We start from the raw sequence: 23651 nt of genomic DNA on the forward strand, positions 1-23651 counted from the left end.
TCTGGGTCTTATACTAAGATCCCTTGGTAGAACAATAGTGTGTTAGGCTGGGTTGTCTAGAGAAATGAATCCAGAGACACTTATAATGTATAAGAGCTTTATATTAAGAAGTACTCATATATCAATAAAATATCCCAGCCCAGTGCAACTCAATTCCGTAAGTCTGATACCAGTCCATAAAGGCCCTCTTTAGACTCACACAGCCACATGCAATGATGCAGAGTGCATGAAGGTTGCAGGCAGGTGGGTGCAAAGTCTTGTGGATCCAATGGCAGGGGATACATCTCCAGGACTTGCACAGGTCTAAACATGGCTGTTAATAAGAAGGTCAAGGTAGAAAGAGAGAGAGAAAGAGAGAGATGCCAGCCTCAAAGACCCATTTATCTCAGTGGCACCTCAAAAGGAGGTCATCAAACTGAGACCTGACTGTCAGGCTAAACTCCACCCATGTCTTATTACAGGTGCCATGCTGCACACAAAAAACCTTACTATCTCAAATGGGTAATGCACTTGGAGCATCAGAAAAAAGGACAGGTGGTCTCCCTCTGAAAAACCAGCCACTGGACACCGTATGGAACACAATTCCATTTTGATACCCAAGGACTCACCATGCATTGTAATCAACTCCATGGCTACTAATTAGCTCTTTTTTAAAGGGAGGTGTCTTATACTAGCTGATGAAAGGCAGAATTCAGAACACAATAAATGAATCCAAGTTCAAGCAATCCAAGAGAGCTCAAATTTCCAAGAGCATATAAAAGATGAATCCATCTCATAATTTTTAATTGGTGTAGACATGTGCTGTTTTTCACTTATAAGTCCTTGAATAATAGCACCATAGTTTCTAACCCAAGTAACTATTTATTTAGCATCATGTTTTTAAAGTTCTGAGAGCTTCAAACTGCCTCCCCACTGCCTGCCCCACCACTACCACTGGTGCATGTTTAGCTTTGGTTTCCAAGAGTTGAATCAGCTATTTGCTTAGAGTGTGTGAGCAAGAACTGTTTTTATAAGATTTTTTAAACAGCGTCAAGTCAGACCTCCTGAGTTTAATTTTTTTTGCATGAACAATTGTACCGAGAAGTGTGAGTTATTGAACAAAATAAAGAAACAAAAGCCATTTAAAGAACACCAAGTTACAGGGGTGAGTAAGGAGAAAAGTTGAAATCATCTTTTTCCCAAGGGGCTATTTGACCAAATGCCACTGAGTTCCATTTCTCATGTCATTACCCCCCAGAAAAACCCTGTCTCTGTGATCATTAAGGTTTATTGTGCCAACCCAGCTGATAAACACATGTGGGATTAATTGAAGGGCAGAGTGATAATGTACACTTACTCTTTATATAAAACTGTCTCTTACATACATAGGAGTTTCTGTGGATTTGTTTCTCTAGTCTACCCAGACTAACACAGTCTCATTAAAGTTCTCACTGCCACCGAGTGGATTCCGACTCATCCCGACCTTGTAGCATGTGGTAGAAGAGCCTCTCTGCGTTTTTGAGGCTGCAACTCTTCACAGGAGTAGAAAGCCTCAGCTTTCGTCCTGATGCGTGGCTGGTAGTTCCAAACTTCTGACTTTGCAGTTGGGAGCCCAACACATGACTCTTGATGCCACCATTGAGACCATCTACAGAGCGTTCACGGTTCTCTAAATCTTTAAGCGAGCAGATGGTGTTGCCTTTCCACTGAGGAGGGACTACTGGGTTTGCACCAAAGACTTGGCCACGAGCAGGTCAATACTTATCTGACAGCACCATGGGTTGGGTGCAGTCAAATCTATGCCAACTCCAAGCGAGTGGCCCCTGTGACAGAGACGCACTACCCCACACAGGGGTCCCTAGCTGTGATCTTCACAGGAGCACATCTCTAGGTCTTGCTCCCAGCGAGCTGCTGCATGAGGTGTTTTTGGCTTAGCAGCCAACAACCTAGCCCTTTCTGCCACCAGGGCTCCTCCCCATCTGTAGTATTTTGCCCAGAATGCACTTGTTTCCTCAGTTTGCATCTGGTCAGAGCTGGGAATGCTGCGTGACGCCAATTTAGAAGACTGCCTTAAATGGGGTCTCCACGGTGCCTTTTACTGTATGTTTATATATACATATATATGAATAGAAAATAGCTGTAATGAAGGTCAAATTAATGCAGTATTTCATGTCCATTGGGAATCTAACTAGTAGGTACCTCAAGGCAAAAGCACAAGGAGAATTTTTCATGATGCACACCCACTGAAGCACGTACTGTCAATTTTGAAATGGAAGCATTCAGGAATTCATGAAAAGGCACAATTGTGAAGTACCGCAGTATCATTTTATCATTTCCTTTGTTATTAGTAAGAGAGCCACTTTCTAAAATTCACCCCAGATTTGTGGAGATTTTTGCCGCATAGATTCAGATAATCCAAACCTTTGTGGAAGGATTACTAGGAGTCGAGGAGCCCTATCACTAGTATCTCTTCTCATCACTGTAACAGCCCAGTGAGGCAGCAGTGTTTCCAGCTGACAGATACGGCTAAGCACAGAACAGCTAACATTTATCATGCCCTTACTCGATTTGATATTTCATCTAAATATGACTTTTTAAGCTAGATTCTATCGAAAAGTAAGATGTAGGACAATACATGATAAGAGTGAACAGCTGAAGATGGAACTGAGAACAGAAACACAGATAGACTTGTCTTAGGGTGTGAGAAGACAGAATTGTCTACCATCTGATGTGCAGGATAAATATGAGAAACTCTTCATGCAAGTGTGTGTGTGTGTGTGTGTGTCTTCCCATATATAAAATCCTCACAACTGGGACAATAAGTGACATCATGCTAAACAAAGAAAAGAATGAAGTAGGTTTTCCTAATTATTCTAACCATACATTATAGATGTATACAGACATAATCAAATCATTCCTAACCACACATAATAAAAACCCCAAAGCCACTGCCATTGGGTTGATTCCATCTCCTAGGGACTCTATAGGACACACAGAACTGGCCCAAAGGGTTTCCAAAGGTGTAAATCTCTATAGAACACGACTGCTAAATCTTTCTCTTTTTGGAGAAATTGGTGGTTTTGAACCACTGATCTTTCAGTTGGCAACCGAGCACTTTTGTCACCATGCCGCCAGGGTTTCACCATGACATAATATTATGGATTAACGTAGGTCCCCGGATATAACTTTGGGAAGAGAGGACCAAGGATACAATATGCTGGCATTCCGTTTCCATTCATTTCTTGATTCATTCACTCATCCAATAGTTATTATTCACCTCAGAGCAGACGGAGACTAGAACTGAGACTACAGATATGAGCAAAGCCGTGTCCTTGCCTTCAAGGAGCGTTCTGTCTCATAGGGAGAGATAAATAAGGTCTTTAATGACTGCCTCAAAATGTAGCAACCAATTAGCCAAGGGTTGTCTAGTTCGTTTCCACTCATGGTGATGCCAAGCGTATCAGAGTAAAACTGTGCTCTGTAGGGTTATCAATGGCTGGTTCTCATTTTGTTTTTGAGGCAGGTCTCTGGGCCCTTTTTCTGAGGTACGACTGAGTGAACCCCAGTCTTTCAGCCAGTAGCCAAGCACATTAACCATTTGCTCCACCCAGACACTCCTAAATTGTAATACCCAAACCCACTGCTTAGCCTATTCTGTGTCTTAGGAACCCCATAGAGCAGAATACAACTGCTCTTTCAGGTTTCCAAAGTGGTAGGCATTGATAGAAACAGATGGCCTTACTGCTCTCCCATGTAGGAGCTGGGAGATTTGAACTGCCAACCGTGTGCTTAGCAGCCAATGCTTAACCCGCTGCACCACCTTGACGCCTTAAATTGTAATGGGCACTATGACAGCATGCATAAGGGTCTAGGAGCGGGGTAGGGTCAGCCGAATACGGTGGCACAGAAAGAGACAGAGATAGAAGAATTGATCTTCAAGGGGAAGGTGGTACTTGAAGTGAGTCTGGGGGGATGAGGTAGAGAAGGAGCAAAGAAGAGGCAGACCCTAACAGCCAGACCCTACTGGGGAAGCCGCAAGCTCTTATTGAGCAAAACATGTAGTTGTGGGTCTTGAAATGTGTGAGGCTTTCACAGCTGGTCAAGATGTACAAGCCTCTGGCTCCTTGGTCTCAAACAACACCCCCACCCCCATATGTGCATGTGTGTTCTCTGGAGATGTTGTAGGATTTGGTGCCCAAGTACTGATTGTGGATCCACTGTGTGCACGTAGATGACAGGCATATGGAGGGAAGATGGCAGCAGACGGGCACTCAACGCCTATGGCCAATGGAGGGCTTCTTGCTTGTAGCAGTTAGTTATGGCTTCCGCTGCATTAGAGCAAGCGGCAGTGGCGAGTCTGGCAGTCGCCAGCCCTGAAGTCTCGAGCCATTTGGCTATGGGTCTCATTTGCATAAAACCTTTAAATGGTACTTACCTTTTCCTTTGGAGAGATCTGTCAGCATTCTTTTCATAAGCACCTTCTGGGCTGCAGCAGGAAAAGCGGACCTCTTCCTGGCTGTTCATCTTCTAGCGCAGCGGGAAACACGGCGAGAAGGCAGGACCACACGGTAGCTCAATCGGTTCTGCAGAAGCTGCGAATTACTGATGGATCTTTTTTGGGAGAAGACAAGAAGGCCTTGAACAAAAGGGCTGTTAAATGACATTATGAAGCTTTCAGCATTAGAGAGGCCTGGTTACAAGTTCGGCTGCTAGTAGTTCAAAACCATCAGACGATCCACGGGAGAAAGACAGGGCTGTCTACACCTGTAACGAGTGACAGCCTTGTAAACTCATGGGGGCAGTGCTACCTTGTCCTATAGGGCAGCCGTGAGTCAGCGTCAAGTCGAGGGCAGTGGAGTTTGGTTTGGCTTAGGTGGAGGATCGTTAAGCTCGCAGCTGTTAACCAAAGGTGTGCAGTTCAAACCTCCTCCGCTCTATGGGAGAAAGGTCTAAAGGTCTCCTTTCCTAAAGATTACAGCCCAGGGAACCCAGCGGGGCCGTTCTCCTCTTCTCTGCGGGGTCGCTCGGGGTCACCCCTACAACAGCAAGCGTCGTCATTAGCACTAAGCGCAGGTTGTTGAAAAGGTACAAACTACGAATCTTCGTGCTTACCCTTGTATCAGCACTGTTGGCTTCTCTTCTACCCACGCAGTGGCCTCTACCTTTCATCGTCACATCCAATCGAACAGAAACGGCACCTTCTCGGGAACTCTTCGAACCATCTGCTGTCTCCGGCCTCCTGTCCATTCACTGCCACCTCTTCTTGAAAGAGTTTTATCTCCTTTCTAGCACTCATAAGATCACGAGTGAGGCACATGACCCTAGTTACCAAATGTACATGGCAAAAATGTACAAAATGTACCCCCCAAACACCCCAGCAGAGCAAAACTCCCTGCCTTCAAGTCAGTTGTGACTCACAGTGCCCCCTATAGGGCAGAGTCGAACTGCCCCTGTGAGTTTCTGAGACGGCTGCTCTTGGCGGGAGAAGGAAGTTGCCTCTCTCCCGCGGGGTGGCTGGTAACTGCACAGCTGCCCTTGTAGTTCACAGCCTGACGCATCATCTCTAAGCCACAAGCACTCCTCTTACAAAACCAGGACAATGCCTGTGGTGTCAAAGGGCTGTCGTCTTGGAAGCAGTAGGGTGCAGCCTTGCACACCAAATTAGAATTCACATCCCCGCATGGACAGGCCGGGGCTGGGTCGAACAATGTCAGCGGTAATGAGTCTCCGTGAGTGAGGGAGCGATTTCGAGCAGTACTCCTGAGAGCATGTCGTGTGAAGATGCGCTCTGGTTCAAACAGCATTCTCTACTTTTTCCATCTTGATGCCATACCTCATGGCAATGGCCACACGGGACCCACAGATACTATCCACAATGAAAGGATTTATTGAGGAAGTTCACAGATCACAGTTCAGGTGAGAAATGCTCAGAATGCTGTTGTCCTGTCAGGTCATGTTGCAAAGTTCTTTCAGGGCTGCTAATAAATGCCCAAAGGGCATGCCACTCTGCTGTAAGTCTCAACCCAAAGTCACTCAGCTGTAGCTCCGTGGATCCGTGAACTCAGCTGCTTGAATTAAGTGCCCAGGGGCACCCTACTCCACAAGCCAGCCTCCTCCCCCAAATCCCTCAGCGTCACCTGCTCCGTGGGCTGGGAAGACACTCTGTCTCATACTCTAGCTCAGTGGTCCTCAACCTTCCCCATGACACCACCTTTTCAGACAGTTCTCATGTGGTGGTGACCCCCCCCCCAACCATAAAATTATCTTCGTTGCTACTTCATCACTGTCATTTTGTTGCTGTGATGAATTGGGTGACCCCTATGAAAGGGCCGTTTGACCCCCAAAGGGATGACGACCCACAGGTTGAGAACCGCTGCTGCTCTAGCTCCTGGTTCTTTTGCTGCTGTTGCTGCTGCTGGTCCCCTGCCACACCTCTAATGGCACAGCCGTGTTCTGGATCGAGGAGGCCCACTGTGCAGGGATCTCTGGGTTCAGAGGACAGACTCCACTCCTGGCCCTTGTGGTCATGAAAACCCTGCCCCCGCTCCTCAGAGGGCTTGTTTTGTACCGTTGGGTGACAATCCGATGAAGGGTGTTTGCAATAACTCACAGGTGAATCCTATCCGTGTCTTCCCACACCACCTTACCCAGACTCCGGCAGGAAAAGACCCTGTGGTGGGAGACTGTGGCTAGAAGAGCCACATTAATAATGCACTACCCCTGTGGACCATAGACTCCCTACATAAAATTCAGACAACTAAGACCTTTGCTTAACTATGTATGGAGCTTCAGGTTCGTAAGACCTAAAAGCTGGAATAAACCAAAACCCACTGCCATCGAGTCTGTGAGACTCATAGTGACCCTGTACAACACAGAGGAACTGGCCCCTGGGATTTCCGAGGCTGTACATTTTCTTGAGAGTAGATGCCTCATCTTCCTCCTCCAGAGTGTGATATCGTACCGCTAACTTCAAGGGTTAGCAGGGTAACGTGTCACCCTCGATACCAACAAGGCTCCTGACATGATGACTAGGGTCACAGGATGGGGAGGGTCCATTTCACACTTTTAAAGGTGCACATCTTAAGCTTCACTTTGTCCCCTCTCAGCCCTCTGAAGTGTTTCATGAGACAAAATCATTGATTTCTCCAGCTGGAAAATGGAGGCCATTTGGAAATGGCCAAAACATACTTGTTGATTAACATATTAAGCTTGAATAAGATGAGCCAAGAGGAGCAATAAAGAGAAATATTACATTCTACATCCATTGTAGGAGCCCTTGTCGCACAGTGGTCATGCGCTGGGCTGTACCATCCATGTAGTCGGCAGTTTGAAACCACTAGCACCTCACGGGGAGAAAGACTGGCTTTTCTAGTCCTGTAAACAGTTAGAAACCCACAGGGGGTCGCTGTGAGTCAGCATGGACTAGATGGCAGTGAGTTTGGATTGGCTACATCTGATTGTGAGAGTTTGGTCTAATTTTTCTTAAGGTGAGGGACTTTCTTATTAAAGGTTATATGATCATATGGGAGCAGGGAGGAGTATATGGAATATGGAAATATGAATGAACCTATAAGAAAATATTTTAAAATCATTTTTACACTAGAAAAGAATAAAGCACTATAAAATAAATAATGGATAATAGATAGATTACCAGAATATTACTTTTCTTGAGGGCAGAATCCATGTCTGTTTTGTTCATTTCTGCTTACCTATCTTTATATCTCTTTATCTCTCTATCATCTATCTATCTTATCTATCTATCTTATCTATCTATCTATCTATCTATCTATCTATCTATCTATCTATCATCTATCTATCTATCTACCTATCTATCATCTATCTATCTTTAGTGCCCAGAAAAGTGCCCGGCATATACAGCCAAGCCAAGCTCACTGCCACAAGTCTATTTGAATGTATCACCCAACTCACTGTCATTGAGTTGATTCCGACTCATGGTGACCCTGGGAGGCAGGGTAGGACTGCCCCATAGGCTTCTGAGACTGTACCTCTTCATTGGAGTGGAAAGCAGGTGGTTTCTAACTGCTGACCTTGCAGTTAGCAGCCTCGTCCATAAATCTTTACCAGAGTTAATAACCTTATCTTTCTACCTTGGAGCCGCTGGGGAATTAGAACTGCCACCCTGGCAGCTAGCAGTCCAATACTCACCCAACAGTACCTAGCATATTATGATGGTAAAAGTTTATGTTCCTCATTAAGTAAAAGAAAGAGCAGATATATTACCATCTTAATGTCAGTAGTTTTTGCTTGCAATGTTATAAGTGAGGCTTATTCTTTGTAAATTATTTACATTTTTTATTTGCTCCACCCTCTGAATATCAAATGGCTCCTTTCCCTTCTTAAATTTGTGTTTTGGAGTCTCCCACCCCCCACTTCTCGGCTTCCAACAGGAGCTCAGAGGTGAAAATGCTTAGGTACTTGGTGTAGAAGGAGATTTAGATCACCTTTATTTGACCTGCTCATCTCACAATAGCCGAATAGGCAGTTTTAAACCCCCCAGCCCTGGGGGCATGGCAATTATGCATTGGGCTGAGATCCTCAAGGTCAGCAGTTTGAACCACCAGCCACTGCACAGGAGAAAGACTGGGCTTCCTACTCCTGTAAAGAGCTACAGTCTCGGAAACTTCCATGGGCAGTTCTACCCAGTCCTATAGGGTTGCTGTGAGTCAGCATCCACTCCATGGCGGCGAGTGAACTGCAAAAATGGGCTCCACCCCTTATCTATCAGTTTGCCAAACTCTAGTGGATTCCGTGTTGCGATGGTACTAGAAGTTGTGCTCTGGGTATTGCAAATATCAGGAGGGGTCCCTCGAGGTGGACAGGGTTTAATGGAGCTTCCTGATCAAGACAGACTAGGAAAAAATACTTGACAAACCAGTTTTGCAAGTTGGCCAGTGGAAACCTCTGGATTCCCTATGTGCCCGATCAGGGATGTGGCACAGGATCAGGCGATGGCGTGTTCTGTTACACATGAGGTCTTCATGATCAGAGCCAGTGCAACAGAATGAATGACAACAATAACAGAGAGAGCTCAGCAGCCTTAGCTCAGCACATCTTCACTGTGTACCCACGGACAGGTTGCTATCTTGCACATGTTTCTGCTCTGGTTCTTCTCCATCTCCTTTGCTGACCCCTCCTCTTCTAAATGTTGGCATCTTGTAGGTCTGTTTCAGTTTTACAGTTTCCCCCCTCCCCCTGTTGGGTCCATCCCCATGGTTTTAAATATCAAATACATGCTGCTAATTTCCATACATATGGTTCCAGCCTACCCCTTTAAGCCCCAAATTTGTGTATATATGAGAGAGATTGATTTATCTTACAGAATTGGCTCATGCGATTGTGGAGTATGAACTCCATCGGTCAGACCACAGGCTGGACATTCTGGCAGGCTCTATGTCTCCATTCAACAGGTGGCAGGTGGGGAGGGGAGAGGAATTCTGGGAGTACCTAGAGTCTCAAGGCAGAATTCTCTCTGGAAAGCTTTGGGTTTACCTTTCACGGCCTTCAATGAACTGGGTGAGGTGCACTCACATAATGGGCAATAAACTGCTTCACTTGATATCAATGCCAATTGCATGTAAATATATCAGCAACATCTAGACTAGTGTTTGCCCCTAACGTGGCACCACCGTCTAGCCAAGTTGCTGCATAAAATTACCATTCAAAGTTCTAATCCACTTCCTTCCCCACCACATCTAATTCATGAGAAAGTGTATTGAGTTGGATCTGCAGATAAAATCTTGACTCTGTCCACTCCTAGCAATCAGGTACAAGTTACATTGTCTCATCAAAACTAAGACAACAAGCTCCTCCTTCCTACTAATGTTGCCATTCAAAGAAACAGCGTCCACACAGCAGCAATTATTGTTGTTAGCTACTGAGGGGCTGGGTCCAACCCATGGCCATCTAATTAATGTACAACAGAAGGAAATGTTGCTTGCTTCCACTTTGTCCACAGACCTGTCAGCATGTTCCCGTCCATTCTCACCACTATTGTACCCATTCTTCTCACTGAAGGTCTCTCGTGCCCTCATTGGCCTTCCTCACCAAGCACGATGCCCTAGTGACTGATCACTCTGATGGTGCGTCCTCAGTAAGCAAGTTGGATAATGTTCTGTTGGGACCCATAATGTTTTCATTGGCTAATTTTGAGAAGTAGATGATGAGGACGTTCTTCCAAGTCAGCTGCAGTTTGGAAATTTACTGAAACCTAGTCCCCATAAGTGATTTTGCTGCTATTTGAAAGATTGATAGCACAGCTTCCAGCATCACAGCAATACACAAGTCACCACAGAGTGATAAACTGACAGTGAATGAAACAGCGTTGTTGTTGTTGTTGTTGTTGTTAGTTGCTATCAAAATCAGCACCAACACATGGTGACTTTATATATATGAAAATGAGGCATTGCCTGGTCCTGGTCATCTCCTGGATAACAATAAAACAGCAGCAATAATAACCTTAAAAGACAAGAACCCCATAGTAGCGATGCCTCCTGTCCTGGGCAGTGAGTATGCACTCGGTTATCATAGTGAGGCGCAATACAAGGTTGCTACCATGACCTGCATGTTTCCCCTCCTTCCCTATACAAAGCCATTTTATGTCATCTCCTACCTCCCTCTCCAAGTCTGCTTTGTGCCCCTCCCCCCATCTCCCAGCCATCTAACAGCTTCTAAAGCACGATGAGAGCTTATTTCTCCAAAGGCTTTGTAATGGCTGTTTCCTGTGCCTGAGATAGGAGCCCTGTTATCCTAATGGTTTTGCATTGGGCTGCAGTCCTAAAGGTCAGCAGTTTGAAACCACACTCCATGAGAGAAGGACAGGGCTTTCTCCTCCTGTAAACAGTTTTCCAGAAACTCACAGGGCCAGTTCTAGCCTGTTTCATCAGGTCACTGAGAACAGGCATTGGCTTGAAGTTTGTTTTCTTGTGTTCCATTTGGGTGCCTGAAATCTCTACCTCTGCTACTTTCCTGTTTGGTTTTGTTGATCGTTTGACATGTTTCAAACATATAATGAAACAAACACCTATGTACCCACCACCAGAACTCTGCAACTGTTCCCATTCTGCTTTCCCCCCAGATTTTAATATAAACATGTAGAATAATCTAAAGTTCTTATTTCTTCCTGATATGGATGAAGGCAATCACAGCCTCCTTTCTTCAGCCCCTTTCTTCGGAGAAAGTCTTTTTTGCGGGCCCTTGGGGTTGGTGGTTAGCATGCTAATGCTAATTTCTAACGGACAGATTGAAGGTTGTTTTAGCCGGAAGGAGCACTTTGGAAGGAAGACTTGGGAAACTGCTGCGTGCCTCCCTGCCCTCCCCGCTGCCCCCCACCCCCACACACCCATGCACATACACGGCCTCCACCCCCCTGTGGAGGACAGTTATCCTTTGACACACATAAAGTCACCATGGGTTGGAAGCCACAGCCATTGGTTTCTACTGTGAAGACTATTAAAGTATTTCCTGAAGCTCCTACTCTCTTTGTGCTGCCCAAGAGCTGGGCTGCTTGAACTTGTTCTCCAGTTCCCAGCCATAACCTAAATGGTGTTCTTACTGGTTCCCTGTTCAGCCTATAGGCTTATCTTGGGTAGAACTGCTGTACAGTGAAAACAGCGTTGCCATCAGCATTAGGACACTAGACTTCCTAAGTGTCTCCCCTCGCCTTTCTCCACAAAACAAGACACATAATGTTTCTCCCTATATCTCATCACTTTCACGATTAGCTTATGACTGTGGGTGTGTGCGCCCGCACGCGTGGAATCTCAGCACCACGAAGACCTGCATGCAGCTGAGTCTCAGACAAGAGGAAGAATGTCTAAGAGACCAACCCAGAGCTGACCTCTCCTTCTCCTCTCTGCCCGCAGGGTGCAGCATGTTCACTTTCCTGTCGTCTGTGACTGCGGCTGTCAGCGGTCTTCTGGTGGGCTATGAGCTCGGGATCATCTCCGGAGCCCTGCTGCAGATCAGAGCCGAACTAGCCCTGGGCTGCCATGAGCAGGAGATGGTGGTGAGCGCCCTGCTCATCGGGGCCTTCCTGGCTTCTCTCTGCGGCGGGATCCTGATCGACAGGTATGGAAGAAGGCTTGCCATTATCCTGTCATCCTGCCTCCTGGGGCTGGGAAGCTGCATCCTGATCCTCTACTTGTCCTACCCGGTTCTCGTCGTGGGACGAATTGCTCTGGGCATCTCCATCTCCCTCTCTTCAATCGCCACTTGTGTTTACATCGCAGAGATTGCCCCCCAGCACAGAAGGGGCCTCCTGGTGTCCCTGAATGAACTCATGATTGTCATTGGTATTCTTTTTGCCTATATTTCAAATTACGCATTTGCCAATGTCTCCCATGGCTGGAAGTATATGTTCGGTCTTGTTATTCCCTTGGGAGTCTTGCAAGCGATTGCCATGTATTTTCTCCCTCCAAGCCCTCGGTTCCTGGTGATGAAAGGAAAAGAAGAAGCTGCTGGCAAGGTTCTCGGAAGATTACGAGCAATCTCCGACCCAACCGAGGAACTCACTGTGATAAAATCTTCCCTGAAAGATGAATATCAGTATAGTTTTGGGGATCTGTTTCGTTCCAAGGACAACATGAGGACCCGGATAATGATAGGCTTGACATTGGTGTTTTTTGTGCAGATCACGGGGCAGCCAAACATACTATTCTATGCATCAACTGTTTTGAAGTCTGTTGGTTTTCAAAGTAACGAGGCAGCGAGCCTTGCCTCTACTGGGGTTGGGGTGGTCAAGGTCATTAGCACCATCCCAGCCACTCTGCTTGTAGACCACATCGGGAGTAAAACCTTCCTCTGCATAGGCTCCTCCGTGATGGCAGCTTCGTTGATGACTATGGGCATCGTGAATCTCAACATTCACGTGAACTTCACCAATATCTGCAGGAGCCATGGGCCTACCAACCAGTCCTTGGAAGAGTCTGCATTTTATGGAGTAAGAAACCTCTCAGCGGACCACAACAGCTTCAGAGAGCCCTTTACAGGGGTCACTCCTCATAGCAGGAGCTCCCTACTGCCCATGAGAAATGACAAGAAAGGGGAGCTGACTTGGGAATCCTTTCCAAATGCTGGACTAAGCCAAACTGGAAACCAAGTCCCAGACCCGGGGGAAGTCCCAGCGTTTTGGAAGTGGCTCTCTTTGGCCAGCTTGCTTGTTTATGTTGCTGCTTTTTCAATTGGCCTAGGACCAAGTAAGTATTTTTATTCTTTCTCTCCATGGAAATGGTAATGTATTGCTCTTGACCTGTAAGAGCATCCTGAGCATATGACCCCTAGAGGCAAGATGAGGACAATAGTGACCCCCTAGTGTTTCCGCTAATACGGAACGTCAGCTTGGTACAGCGTAATATTTCACCAAAGGATAGGCTTTCCATGATCCTGAATGTCAGTTGACTAAGGATGAACCTGACCTTTAAAGATATTTACTACCATGGAGACTGTATTGTTTCCTAAAAGCAAAATTTGCTGGAGTAGCATTACTTCCTATCATTCCTGAGTTGTTCACACATGAAAGAGAGTAATAATCAATCATAAACAATAACAATCAAGTGTTTAGATATTTTGAAGAATCAGGAGTGGGTGTATCTCAGTAATAATAAATAAGGGAATCATGAGTTTGGGGGAGGATAGAGTATTTCTTTGAATGTCTTTATTCACTAGACTAACCACCCAGGGCACTTTGTTCTCACCCAGGAGATTGGGCATCTAATTACTCTCATTCAACACCGTACAGACAAACAAATTACCAGAGATCGTCACCAGGCGGTTTTGTTTTTTATAGTCAGACTATGCCAATGAAAAAGCTTAAAGATGAATTTGCCAGAATAATGTCTGCTGCAATGTGTTAGTCTTTGTTCCATGCCCAAGGTCTACCCCTTTCTGTAGGGAGCCTGCTGTGAGTCTGCCCTACGCCTCAGTGGAGAGGCGACGCCTCTAAGAAACAAGTGCAGTCTTGCTCTCTCTCCTGCTTCTCCCCTCTTTGTCATTTTCTCTTTTCCTCTTTCTGTAGCTCTTGCTTAAAGCCAGTTTTGAAACTTTTGTTTGTAAGGATCAAGGTGCCAAACAAAGGGCCTCAAAAAAGGAAGTATTAAAGGGTCAAGGGCAATGCATACGGTGAAGAAGGAGTCTCCTTCATTGGCAAATGTAGGTTTCCAATGCCAGGAACTGGACAGTGTTTCTGGGTGGAAAGGTCACTTTAGGGCTTGCCCAACAAACACCAGGAGTTCAGGAATTTTCACTTTTATGACCCACCGCTGAGTCATTCGCTAGCCAATTGATGCACGTTGAGTGAATTACTTTTTAATAGCCAGAAACGATTGCTACGTGTTGGAGAAACAATAATAGACAGAACAGCTATTGTTTCTGTCTTCAAGGAGGTTATAGCTTAGTGAACTGAGCTACACCTGTGTCTGCTTTATTCTGGCCGGCAACCAGCAGGTTTGACGTGCTGTATCTTTAGTTAATGCATAACTGGGCTTGGACATGGCTGACGTGCCCTCTTCAGCACCAAATCTCCATCCTTATCATTCAGTTTAGACTCGTTCAAATTCCAGAGGTGGGGTGTGTGTGAGTGTGTGTGAGTGTGTGTGTGTGTGTGTGTGTGTGTGTGTGAATGACCCTGCTCTTCAATGTACTAAGTCATACGTAATCCAGATCTCTTCTTGGTACAGTCGGCTGTGGCAAGGTAGGGTCACATGATCTAAACCACGAATGACTGAAAGCTGGCTCTTCTGGTGGCCAGCATAACCCCCCCTCCCCCAATAGAGTAAGCACTGTTGTGAGGTGCTGTCAATTCCGTGAAGGCTCATAGGGATCCTGCGAACAACAGAATGAAGCACTGCTCAATCCTGTGTTCTCTTCGCAACTGTTACTATGCTTGAACCCATTGCGACAGCCCGCGTGTCAATCTATTCTGTTGCAGGACCTCAGCTCTTTGTTGACCTTCCACTTCACCATGCATGATGCTCTTTTCCAAGGACTGGTTGGTCTCTCCATTCTTGGGTCTGAGGAGCTTTCAGGCTGAACTTCTTCCCAAACAGATTTGCTTGTTCTTCTGGCAGTCCATGGTATTTTCAAGATTCTTGCCCAACACCATAACTCAAATGTGTCAGTCTCCTGATACTCCTTATTCACTGTCCAGCCTTCATATATATATGAAATGATCAGAAATACCAGAGTTTGGGTCAGGCTCACCTTAGTTTTCAAAGTGGCATCCTTTGTTTTTTTAAACTTTAAAAATGTCTCTTGTAGCAGATTTTCCAAGTGAAATACATCATTTAATTTTTTGACAGCTTTTTTGAGCATTGATTGTGGATTCAAGTAAAATGAAATCTTTGACAACTCCAATCTTTTCTCCAGTGATCATCATGTTTCTTATGGGTCCACTTTTACTTCTTTGATGCTGAGATGTAATTCGTATTGAAGGCTGTAATCTTTTATTTTCATCAGTGTGTGCTTCGTGTCCTCTTGGTTTTCTACAAGCAAAGTTCCATCACCTACCACGTTGTTAATGAGCCTTCCTCCAGCCCTGCCACCACATTCTTCATATGGTCCACTTTGGGATCATTTGCTCAGTGTACAGATTGAACAAGTCTGATGAAAATATCCAACCCTGTACAGTGTAGCAATGATGAAACATACAACTTTCCTCTAGTTCTCAAAAACTTCCTCCCCTCCCCTCCCTGATCCCAATTCTACCTTACAAATCTGGCTAGACCAGAGGATGTACACTGGTAGGTGTACTGGAAACACAGGGAATCCAGGACGGACGATCCCTTCAGGACCAGTGGTGTGAGTGGCGATACTGGGAGGGTGGAGGCATGGTGGGGTAGAAAGGGGGAACTGATCACAAGGATCTCCATATAACCCCCTTGCTGGGGGATGGACAACAGAAAAATGGGTGAAAGGAGACATCAGACACTGTGAGATATGACAAAATAATAATAATTTATAAATTATCAAAGGTTCGTGAAGGAAGGGGTGGGGAGGGAGGGGAAAAATGAGAAGCTGATACCAAGGGCTCAAGTAGAAAGCAAATGTTTTGAGAATTATGATGGCAACAAATGTACGACTGTGCTTGACACAATGGATATATGTATGGATTGTGATAAGAGTTGTACGAGTCCCAAATAAATTGATTTTTTAAAATTGTATGAGCCCCCAATAAAATGATCTTTAAAAGATGATTAAAAAAAGAAAGAAAGAAAGAAGAAAAGAAAATACCCAGCCCTGAATTACACCATTCCCAATTGTAAACCATTCTGGATCTTCATGTTCTGTTCAAACAACTGGCTCTTGGTTTTGAACCGGTTCCCCGTGAGCACAATGAAATGTTATAGAATTTCCATTCTTTGTAATGTGACCCATAATTTGCTGTGGTCCACACAGTCAAATCCCTTTGCCTAAAATAAACATCGCAACACCATCACCATGATGCATGGGCAGAAAGAATAGGCAGTGCAGCATTGTAAGCTCTAAGCAGTTCGAATTGTTCCTGAACCCTCACCCTATTTCTTGAGATTAAAGAATGGCAAACATTAGCAAACAGTTTCCTGGAAACCTGCTTCTACAGTTATTTCAGGACCCATTGATCATAGGCGAGATCATACCTGTGAGATCTTTCCATGGCTACTCTGATACTATGAGCTAATGAAATTTGAGCAGGCATTTTATTTACATATTTATTTCTTAACAGTCAATGAGAAGAGCAAGACACAGGTGCTAAGCTAACTTTGTTTATGAAAGTTTTCTATAGTAACAAGTACAATTAATTTTGCTCATCTGATATTGATCTACTTGGCCACTATTTCTCATTTTTCTTCTTGCTAGATAGTCGTCATAAACAGAAAATATTTCCTTCTCACATAAGTTTTCTGGGTCCAATCTTTGGAAATAATGAAATTCAACTAAGAAGCTAAGAAAAGGTTACCCAAAGAAGCAAGAACATAATACTCTCTTTAATTCCAGGAACCTCCCAGAGTGGAACATCTATATTCCAATGAGAGAGACTAGATCCTAAACTCTGAGAACAAGTCGAGGCACGACTAGAGTCATCTCGGCCGCCTACAATCCTCCCCTTAGTTTTTCAGCGCTTTGAAACCTTCAGCAAATCCTCAGTCACTAACATATCATTTGATACATTATTATATTAGAGCAGAAGTTCCCCCTTTCAGCAAACCCTATCTAACTTAAGACAAACATGTCACAGGCTGTTTGTTATTTCTTTTCCGAATACTTCAATAGTGTTCCAGTTGCTGGAGAGCCAGTCCCTACTCACGCCAACTCCGTGTGCATTGCAGGAGGCAGCGCTCCATACGGTTTGCAATAGCGGAGTCCTGGGAAGCAGATTTCTACCCATTCTTTTAAACATCAATTAGGCTGTAGATTTAGAGATGAGTTGTTGATCCTATAAAATGTCTTGGTGGCCATTCAGCTGCTAACCGCTAATGCACTGGCCATTCACTGCTAAAGGCCAGTGTTTTGCAGATCCCAGCCCCTGGGAGAAAGACGAGGCAGTCTACTTCTGTAAAGATTACTGCCTTGAAAACGCTGGGGAAGCTCTACCTTGTCCTGTAAGGTCACCGGGCATCAGGACCTACTCTACGGCCATGGTTTGGTTTATGGTTTTGTTTTCAATATAAAATGCTAAGCCAGGCAATCTTACATATTTTTAAGTGTTTCATTTTATGTTCGCAACTACCCTTTGAAGAGAGTATTTCTTCACTGAATTTTACAAAGGAAAACACTGAATCTGCTCAGGTTAAATAATATGTCCACTTATTTAGAACATCTCTTGTTTTGTGAAATTCCAGTCCAAGAAATGAATTCTTGTTAGTTATTGTCAGTTGGCTCCGACTTATGGAAACTTATGTGGGGAAATGAAATGATATCTGATACTGTGCCATCGTCACAATGTGTTTTCTACTTGGGTCGATTGGGGCTAGTGTCGATCCATCTCATTGAGAGTTTTCTTTATTTTTGCTGACTCTTTACCAACAGAGTCCTGGTGGCACTGTCAGGTAAGCATTGGACTGCTAACTGCAAGGTCAGCAGCTCAAACCCACCAGCCACTCTGGAGAAAGTTGAGGTTTGCTGATGGCATAGAGTTTTATAGTCTTAGAAACCCCATGTAGGCTCAATATGAGTCAGATGCTCCTCATTGGCCGTGGGTAGGTGACTTTACCAAACACGGTTTCCTTTTCTAGTGGTTGGTATCTTCCGGTGGTGTGTTCAAAGGAAGCACATGAAAGGCTTGCCATACTTCCTTCTGAAGAACATTCTCACTGTACCTCTTCGCAAACCAAACTTCCTCTCTCTCTCTCTTTCTCAAAACCAAACTCAATGCTGAGTCATAGAGACCCTATAGGACAGTGTAGAATTGCACTTGTGAGTTTCCAAGCCTGTCACTACTTATGGAGTAAAAAGCCTGTCTTTGTCCCTCTGAGTGGCTAGTGGTTTTGAAGCTCTGATCTTGTAGAACACATCCTGAAGTGTAACCATTGGCTCCAGAGGTTCTTTTTGCTCCTTTGTTTCATCTTGATTGTTTGTTTGCATTCTTCTGCGAGTCCACACTACTCAGTATTCTTCATCAAACCACACTTCAACTTCCCTCGTCTTCCTTGTTCATTGTCCAGGGTTTGCATGCACGTGAGATCACTGAGAAACCATGACTTGGCTCAGGCGCACATTACTAATCAGAGTGACATCTTCGCTCTATAAAACTCTAAAGCTGTCTTGTACAACGAATTTGTCCAATGCGAGGACAGGCGGTCCTTCGTTGGTCTTGGTAGCACATGTTAACTATTTTTACTTCCTTTCTCTCTGTGAGTACATTAAAAGTTAAGTGTGAACAAAAATAGTGTAGCACTCCCGTTTCGATTAGATTATTAATAGGCCACTCTGGATTTTGTTTAAAATGGACTATAGAGACACAGACTCTCAGAGGAGCCCTGGTAGTATAGTGGGGTCCTCACGGAGCAGCTAACTGCAATGGCAGCTGTTCAAATCCACCAACATTCCACGGGAGAACGTTTTCTACTCCTACAAAAATCTACATCCTGGAGAAACCACAGGAGCGTTTCTGCTCTGTCCCAAAGGGTTGCTGTGAGTCAGAACTGACTCCATGGTGATGGGTTTGGTTGGGGACCGATCTCATGCTGAAGTTTTGTGAAATAAGTCAGCCTGTAGTTTTTATCAAACTGAGCAAGGGGATAAGAAGAGAAAGCCCTAGGAGCCCTGGCAGTAGGTTGCGCATTGGGCGGCTAACTCCAAGGTCAGTTGTTGGAACCCACCAGCAGCTCTGCGGAATAAAGAGGAAGCTTTCTCCTCCTGCACAGATTTCGTCTCAGAAACCCAGGGCACAGATCTATTCTGCCCCGTAAGGTCACTAGGAATTGGAATTGACTCGAAGACAGTGAATTCCAATTGGAATGAAAAAGAATCGACAAATTTTTAGTGCATTGACTTGAATAGGTAAACTTAAATAAGAAAACATTTAATGTGTGCATTGGCAAGAATTCAAGCTCTTAAGTCTCAAGTTGACAACAGATTGTGTAACTACCACAGGGAGATGAGAAAAAAGAAATCACAAAGGGAAGCTGGTGAGGTCAGTGGAAGGATATTTTCTCTTCATCTGGCGGAGCCCTGGTGGCATAATGTAGGGCGGCTAACTGCAAGGTCAGCAGTTTGAAACCACCAGTTGCTCCTTGGGAAGAGCATGAAGCTTTCTCCTCCTGTAAAGAGTTACAAGCTCCGAAACCCACAGCAGCAGTTCTACCCTGCCCAATAGCGTCACAGTGCGTCAGAACTGATGTAACGGCAGTGAGTTTGGGTGTCTGTTTATTTGTTTGGTGGTGACCTGGAGCTGAGGCAGGTCAGTGAGGCCAGCAGTCAGAAGGAAAAGTGGGGCATAAAGCAGGAAAGCAGAGGCAACAGAAACCTGCTCAGACACCCTGGAGCTTACACCTGTCTCTCAGCAGTCCCTGGGTGATGTCAAAGCCAACGTGTCCGGCTGATAACTGAGGAATGGAGGCACATTTGGGGGTACGAGTTCACCCAGAGGCACCTGAGATGTAACTCTGCAGACCTACTTCTGAAAAACCCATCACAGACAAGTTTGTGGTGCACAACACTCAGAGAATTGTCATGAGTCGGAATCAACTCAATTCAATTTGGGCTGCCTTTCTCTCATCACGTCAACCCCATTGTGCAGGTCACCTACAGAAAAACGGGGGCCCTTCTCCACAGAGCCGACACACCTGGCCCAGAGCTGGAACACGTCCAAGGAAGAAATCTGGCTGCCCTAGCTGCTCCCTCATGCCAAGGTGAGGCAGCAGGTCAGTGAGAAGTTGTGTGAGCTATTATTGCCTGTCTGATGGTGTGCACCAGAGACTCAAAACCAAGCTCACTGCTATGGAGTTGATTCTGCCACGCAGTACCAACCTCTCAAAAATCACTCCAGCCTTCCAACTCCCTTGTAACCCTCTCTTCCTGTCAACCCTGAAACCAGAACTATACCAAGAAAGTTACTCTGTGAAATGTAGTTCTAGCCTTTAAAGTGACACAATACAAAACCAGCACAATAGTAAACTCCAGGAAAACAGAATCGAAGGGAAGATGGAAGAAATCTTTCAAAAGATCAAGAGCTCTGAATTCTCTCTTCAGTTGCTGTGAAAGACATCTATTTCTTTTCTCAAGAGATGAATTATTCAAATCCCATCCCATCTCCTTCTGAAAAAGAGGTGAAGTCATTTCATGACTGTCTCATGGCCTGTGTTTCTTTAGTTACAAAGCTGACAAAGACCTTTTTGCTAAATGCATTACAAAACCTTTCACATGTATTCTCTTGCACACATTCATTTTCTCCCTTGAGCTGATGACTCTCACTTCTCTTCAGTTATTTTATCTCACATGACTTCCACATTCTCCCCGCCCCCACCCTCTACTGTGCGCTAAACTTTTCCACTTCAAGGCTTTGCTGTCAACTGAATGCAGCCAGCCCTGTGCTGAATTCCTTTCTCCCTGCGCCAGGCTCCTTTACGGCTTCCCCTTTCTTTCCCTGGCCCATTCCGTATTCCAGCCACCCAGATGGGACGGTGTGGGGCCTTTGCCCAATCCAGTCAATGACCAAATGCTCTTGGTTTTCCTCCAACAAGCAATCCCATGTTCTCTCTCTCTCTTTCCTTTTTCCTTAATATTTCTGCCACACTAGCCTACTCTAAGGAGTGCTGGTGGTACAACAGCTATGACTTGACTATTGACAAAAACATTGGTAATGCAAACCCACCCGGCAACTCTGAGTCTCCTTGTGTAAAGGTTCTAGCCACGTTTACCTTCATAGATCAATTCCATTCTCTCATCTGGGGTTGTTGTGAGTCAAAAATTGACACTGGCCCCTGGCAGCCATAAGAGTCTCTCCTTCATTTCACTCCTCAGATTCCTGGGAAACCCTTCAGCGGGTCTCTTCCACGACAGGCACGTCATGCCCATCCAGCCTCCGAACCACTACTCCTAAAGTATTGTTTTCTCGTGCCAGCGATGCTCACAAATTGTCTATGGCTCCCTACTTACTACCAAACCACAGCAATCAAATCATTCTCGAGATGAAAAGGAATGAGAATGAGCTAGTCCAACATTTTCCTCTTATAAGAAACATACCAGAAGGTCAGAGTGCTGAAGGTCAACTAGATTGAGTACTAGCATCTAGGAAATCTTTCTACTACTAGGTCCCCTAGCCTGAAGGAACAACGCTGCCTGATTATGAAGGCTTCCATGGTAGATTAGGCACTGGGCTGCAAGCTGCCCGAAGGTCAGCAGTTTGGACCCCCCAGCAGCTCCTTGAGAGAAAGATGGGGCTTTCTGCTCTCATAAAGACTCACAGCCTTGGACCCCAAAGGACAGCGTCCCAGAGCGTCCCTGTGAGTCGGAAGTGACCCAACAGCAAATGGTACAGTTTCCATTTTGGTTTTTGTGTTTTCAGCGGACTGACTAGTGGCCCTCAAAAGATATGCCCATGATCTCAGCCCCAGCACGTTTGCACGTGGCCTTATTTGGAAAGGGGTCTTTGCAAATGATTAATCAAGGATCGTCAAAGACCATCATGGATTATCTCAGTCAGCCTTTAGTCCGATGACAGGAGTCCTCAGAAGACACACGGAGGACGCTCAGAGAGACCGGAGAAGGCTCTGTGGGGGAAGACACGCAGACTGGAATGAAGCAACCCTCAGAAGACGGCAGAGGCAAGGGAGGAGGATGGCCATGTGGACACCTTGAGGTGCTACATTTTATTCCCCACGCTGTGTAAGAATCAATTTCTGCTGTCTTAAACCACCACGTTTGCGATCATTGGTTGCCGCAAGAAATGAACATAGCCTCCATCACATCACCTCAGCCTATGCGGGTCACTGTACTCCCCACTCCGGGGGGCACTTTTACCCACCGTCGATAGACTTGTGCTCCAAGACCATGATCTAGAGACCGCCACAGAAGAACAGGGAAGGAAGGCCCCGGAGTTATCTAGGAGGCCATAGTTCCTTTTTTGGGTGTCTGTGTTAAGTCTCCATCTTCAAGTCAAAGGGCATGAGACGCCTATTGGATCCTCTCTTTCCCTTCTGCTCAATCTATTCCCTTCCAACCACAAGGAAAGTATTTTCTCCACCACGAACCACTCCATCTCCCAGGAGTCTGTTTGTACGAGCCCCTAACTAGGGTGTTCTAGAGTACTTTGGTTCTGGGCTACAGTCTGAGTTAAAAGTCAGAAAACCTGGGTTCCAATCTTACTTCTCTGCCCTGTGGTGGCTACGCTTGGGGCTGCTCACCTCGGGTCAGCAGTTGGAGACGACCAGCCGCTCCTCAGCTAAAAAAACGAGGCTTCCTCCTCCCGGAAAGAGGGACAGTCTCAGAAACCCACACGGGTAGTGCCACCTTGTCCTGTCGGTATGGACGTGAGGACAGTGAGTTTGATTTTTCCCCATTTGGGCTCTAATCGATGGAATGGGCATACGCCTGTCATAGCACTGCGTGGGGGTCACCAGGACTAACGCCAAGGAGAGTGCTTTGGATGCTGTTGTTGTGTGTTGACCCGGAGGGACTCTGTATGGCAGATTAGAACCACCCCGTAAGATGTTCTAGGCTCTAATATTGATTGCCAGGCCTTTCTCCCACAGAACCTCAGAGGGTTTCCGCGGCAAACGTTTAGTTAGCAGCCCAGCACCCTTTGGCCGTTTTTCAGCCTATTGAACCGAGTGCCATTGAGATGCTCCTACCCCAGGGTGGCACCACGTGTCTTTGTTTGAACCAGCTGGTGTGGCATGGCACAAAAGACTTCAGTCAACCTCAGTGTGACTTTTCCTCCTTTTTTAACTGCTCAGGCAAGGGTTTAGATCTGATGGGTAAATTATCTGCAAGTTTTAAGGCTGTGACCCTTTCTGGCTCTTTCCTTTTAGTGAATATTTTTATATTAATTTTCTTTCTTTCTTTTTGTTATTATTTGCACCTGTGGGCAGCAGCACATGGAGAAACAACATGCAATGCATGGTGCCCAGCTGGCAGCACCAAACAGTGACAGCATCCTGGTGGCATCTCCTCCCTGGGGATGCCGTTCTTCCTTCTTCCTTTCTCTTTTCCCACCCTCCCTCCTTCCTTCACCTACT

The 23651-nt window shown here is 45.5% G+C and overlaps 1 protein-coding gene across 1 annotated transcript in view; it reads left to right on the plus strand.

Moving 5' to 3' along the window:
* SLC2A12 (solute carrier family 2 member 12) overlaps positions 1 to 23651 on the plus strand; it is a 77428-nt gene that overhangs the window by 12616 nt on the left and 41161 nt on the right. Inside the window, exon 2 of the mRNA XM_030886851.2 lies at positions 11862 to 13193. Coding sequence (XP_030742711.2) covers positions 11862 to 13193 — 1332 coding nt within the window. The remainder of the gene's footprint in view (positions 1 to 11861; positions 13194 to 23651) is intronic.

The sequence above is a fragment of the Echinops telfairi genome, unplaced genomic scaffold (assembly GCF_000313985.2).
Source record: "Echinops telfairi isolate 266 unplaced genomic scaffold, ASM31398v2 ScPeMD7_3533;HRSCAF=4204_0, whole genome shotgun sequence".
Taxonomy (NCBI): Eukaryota; Metazoa; Chordata; class Mammalia; order Afrosoricida; family Tenrecidae; genus Echinops; species Echinops telfairi.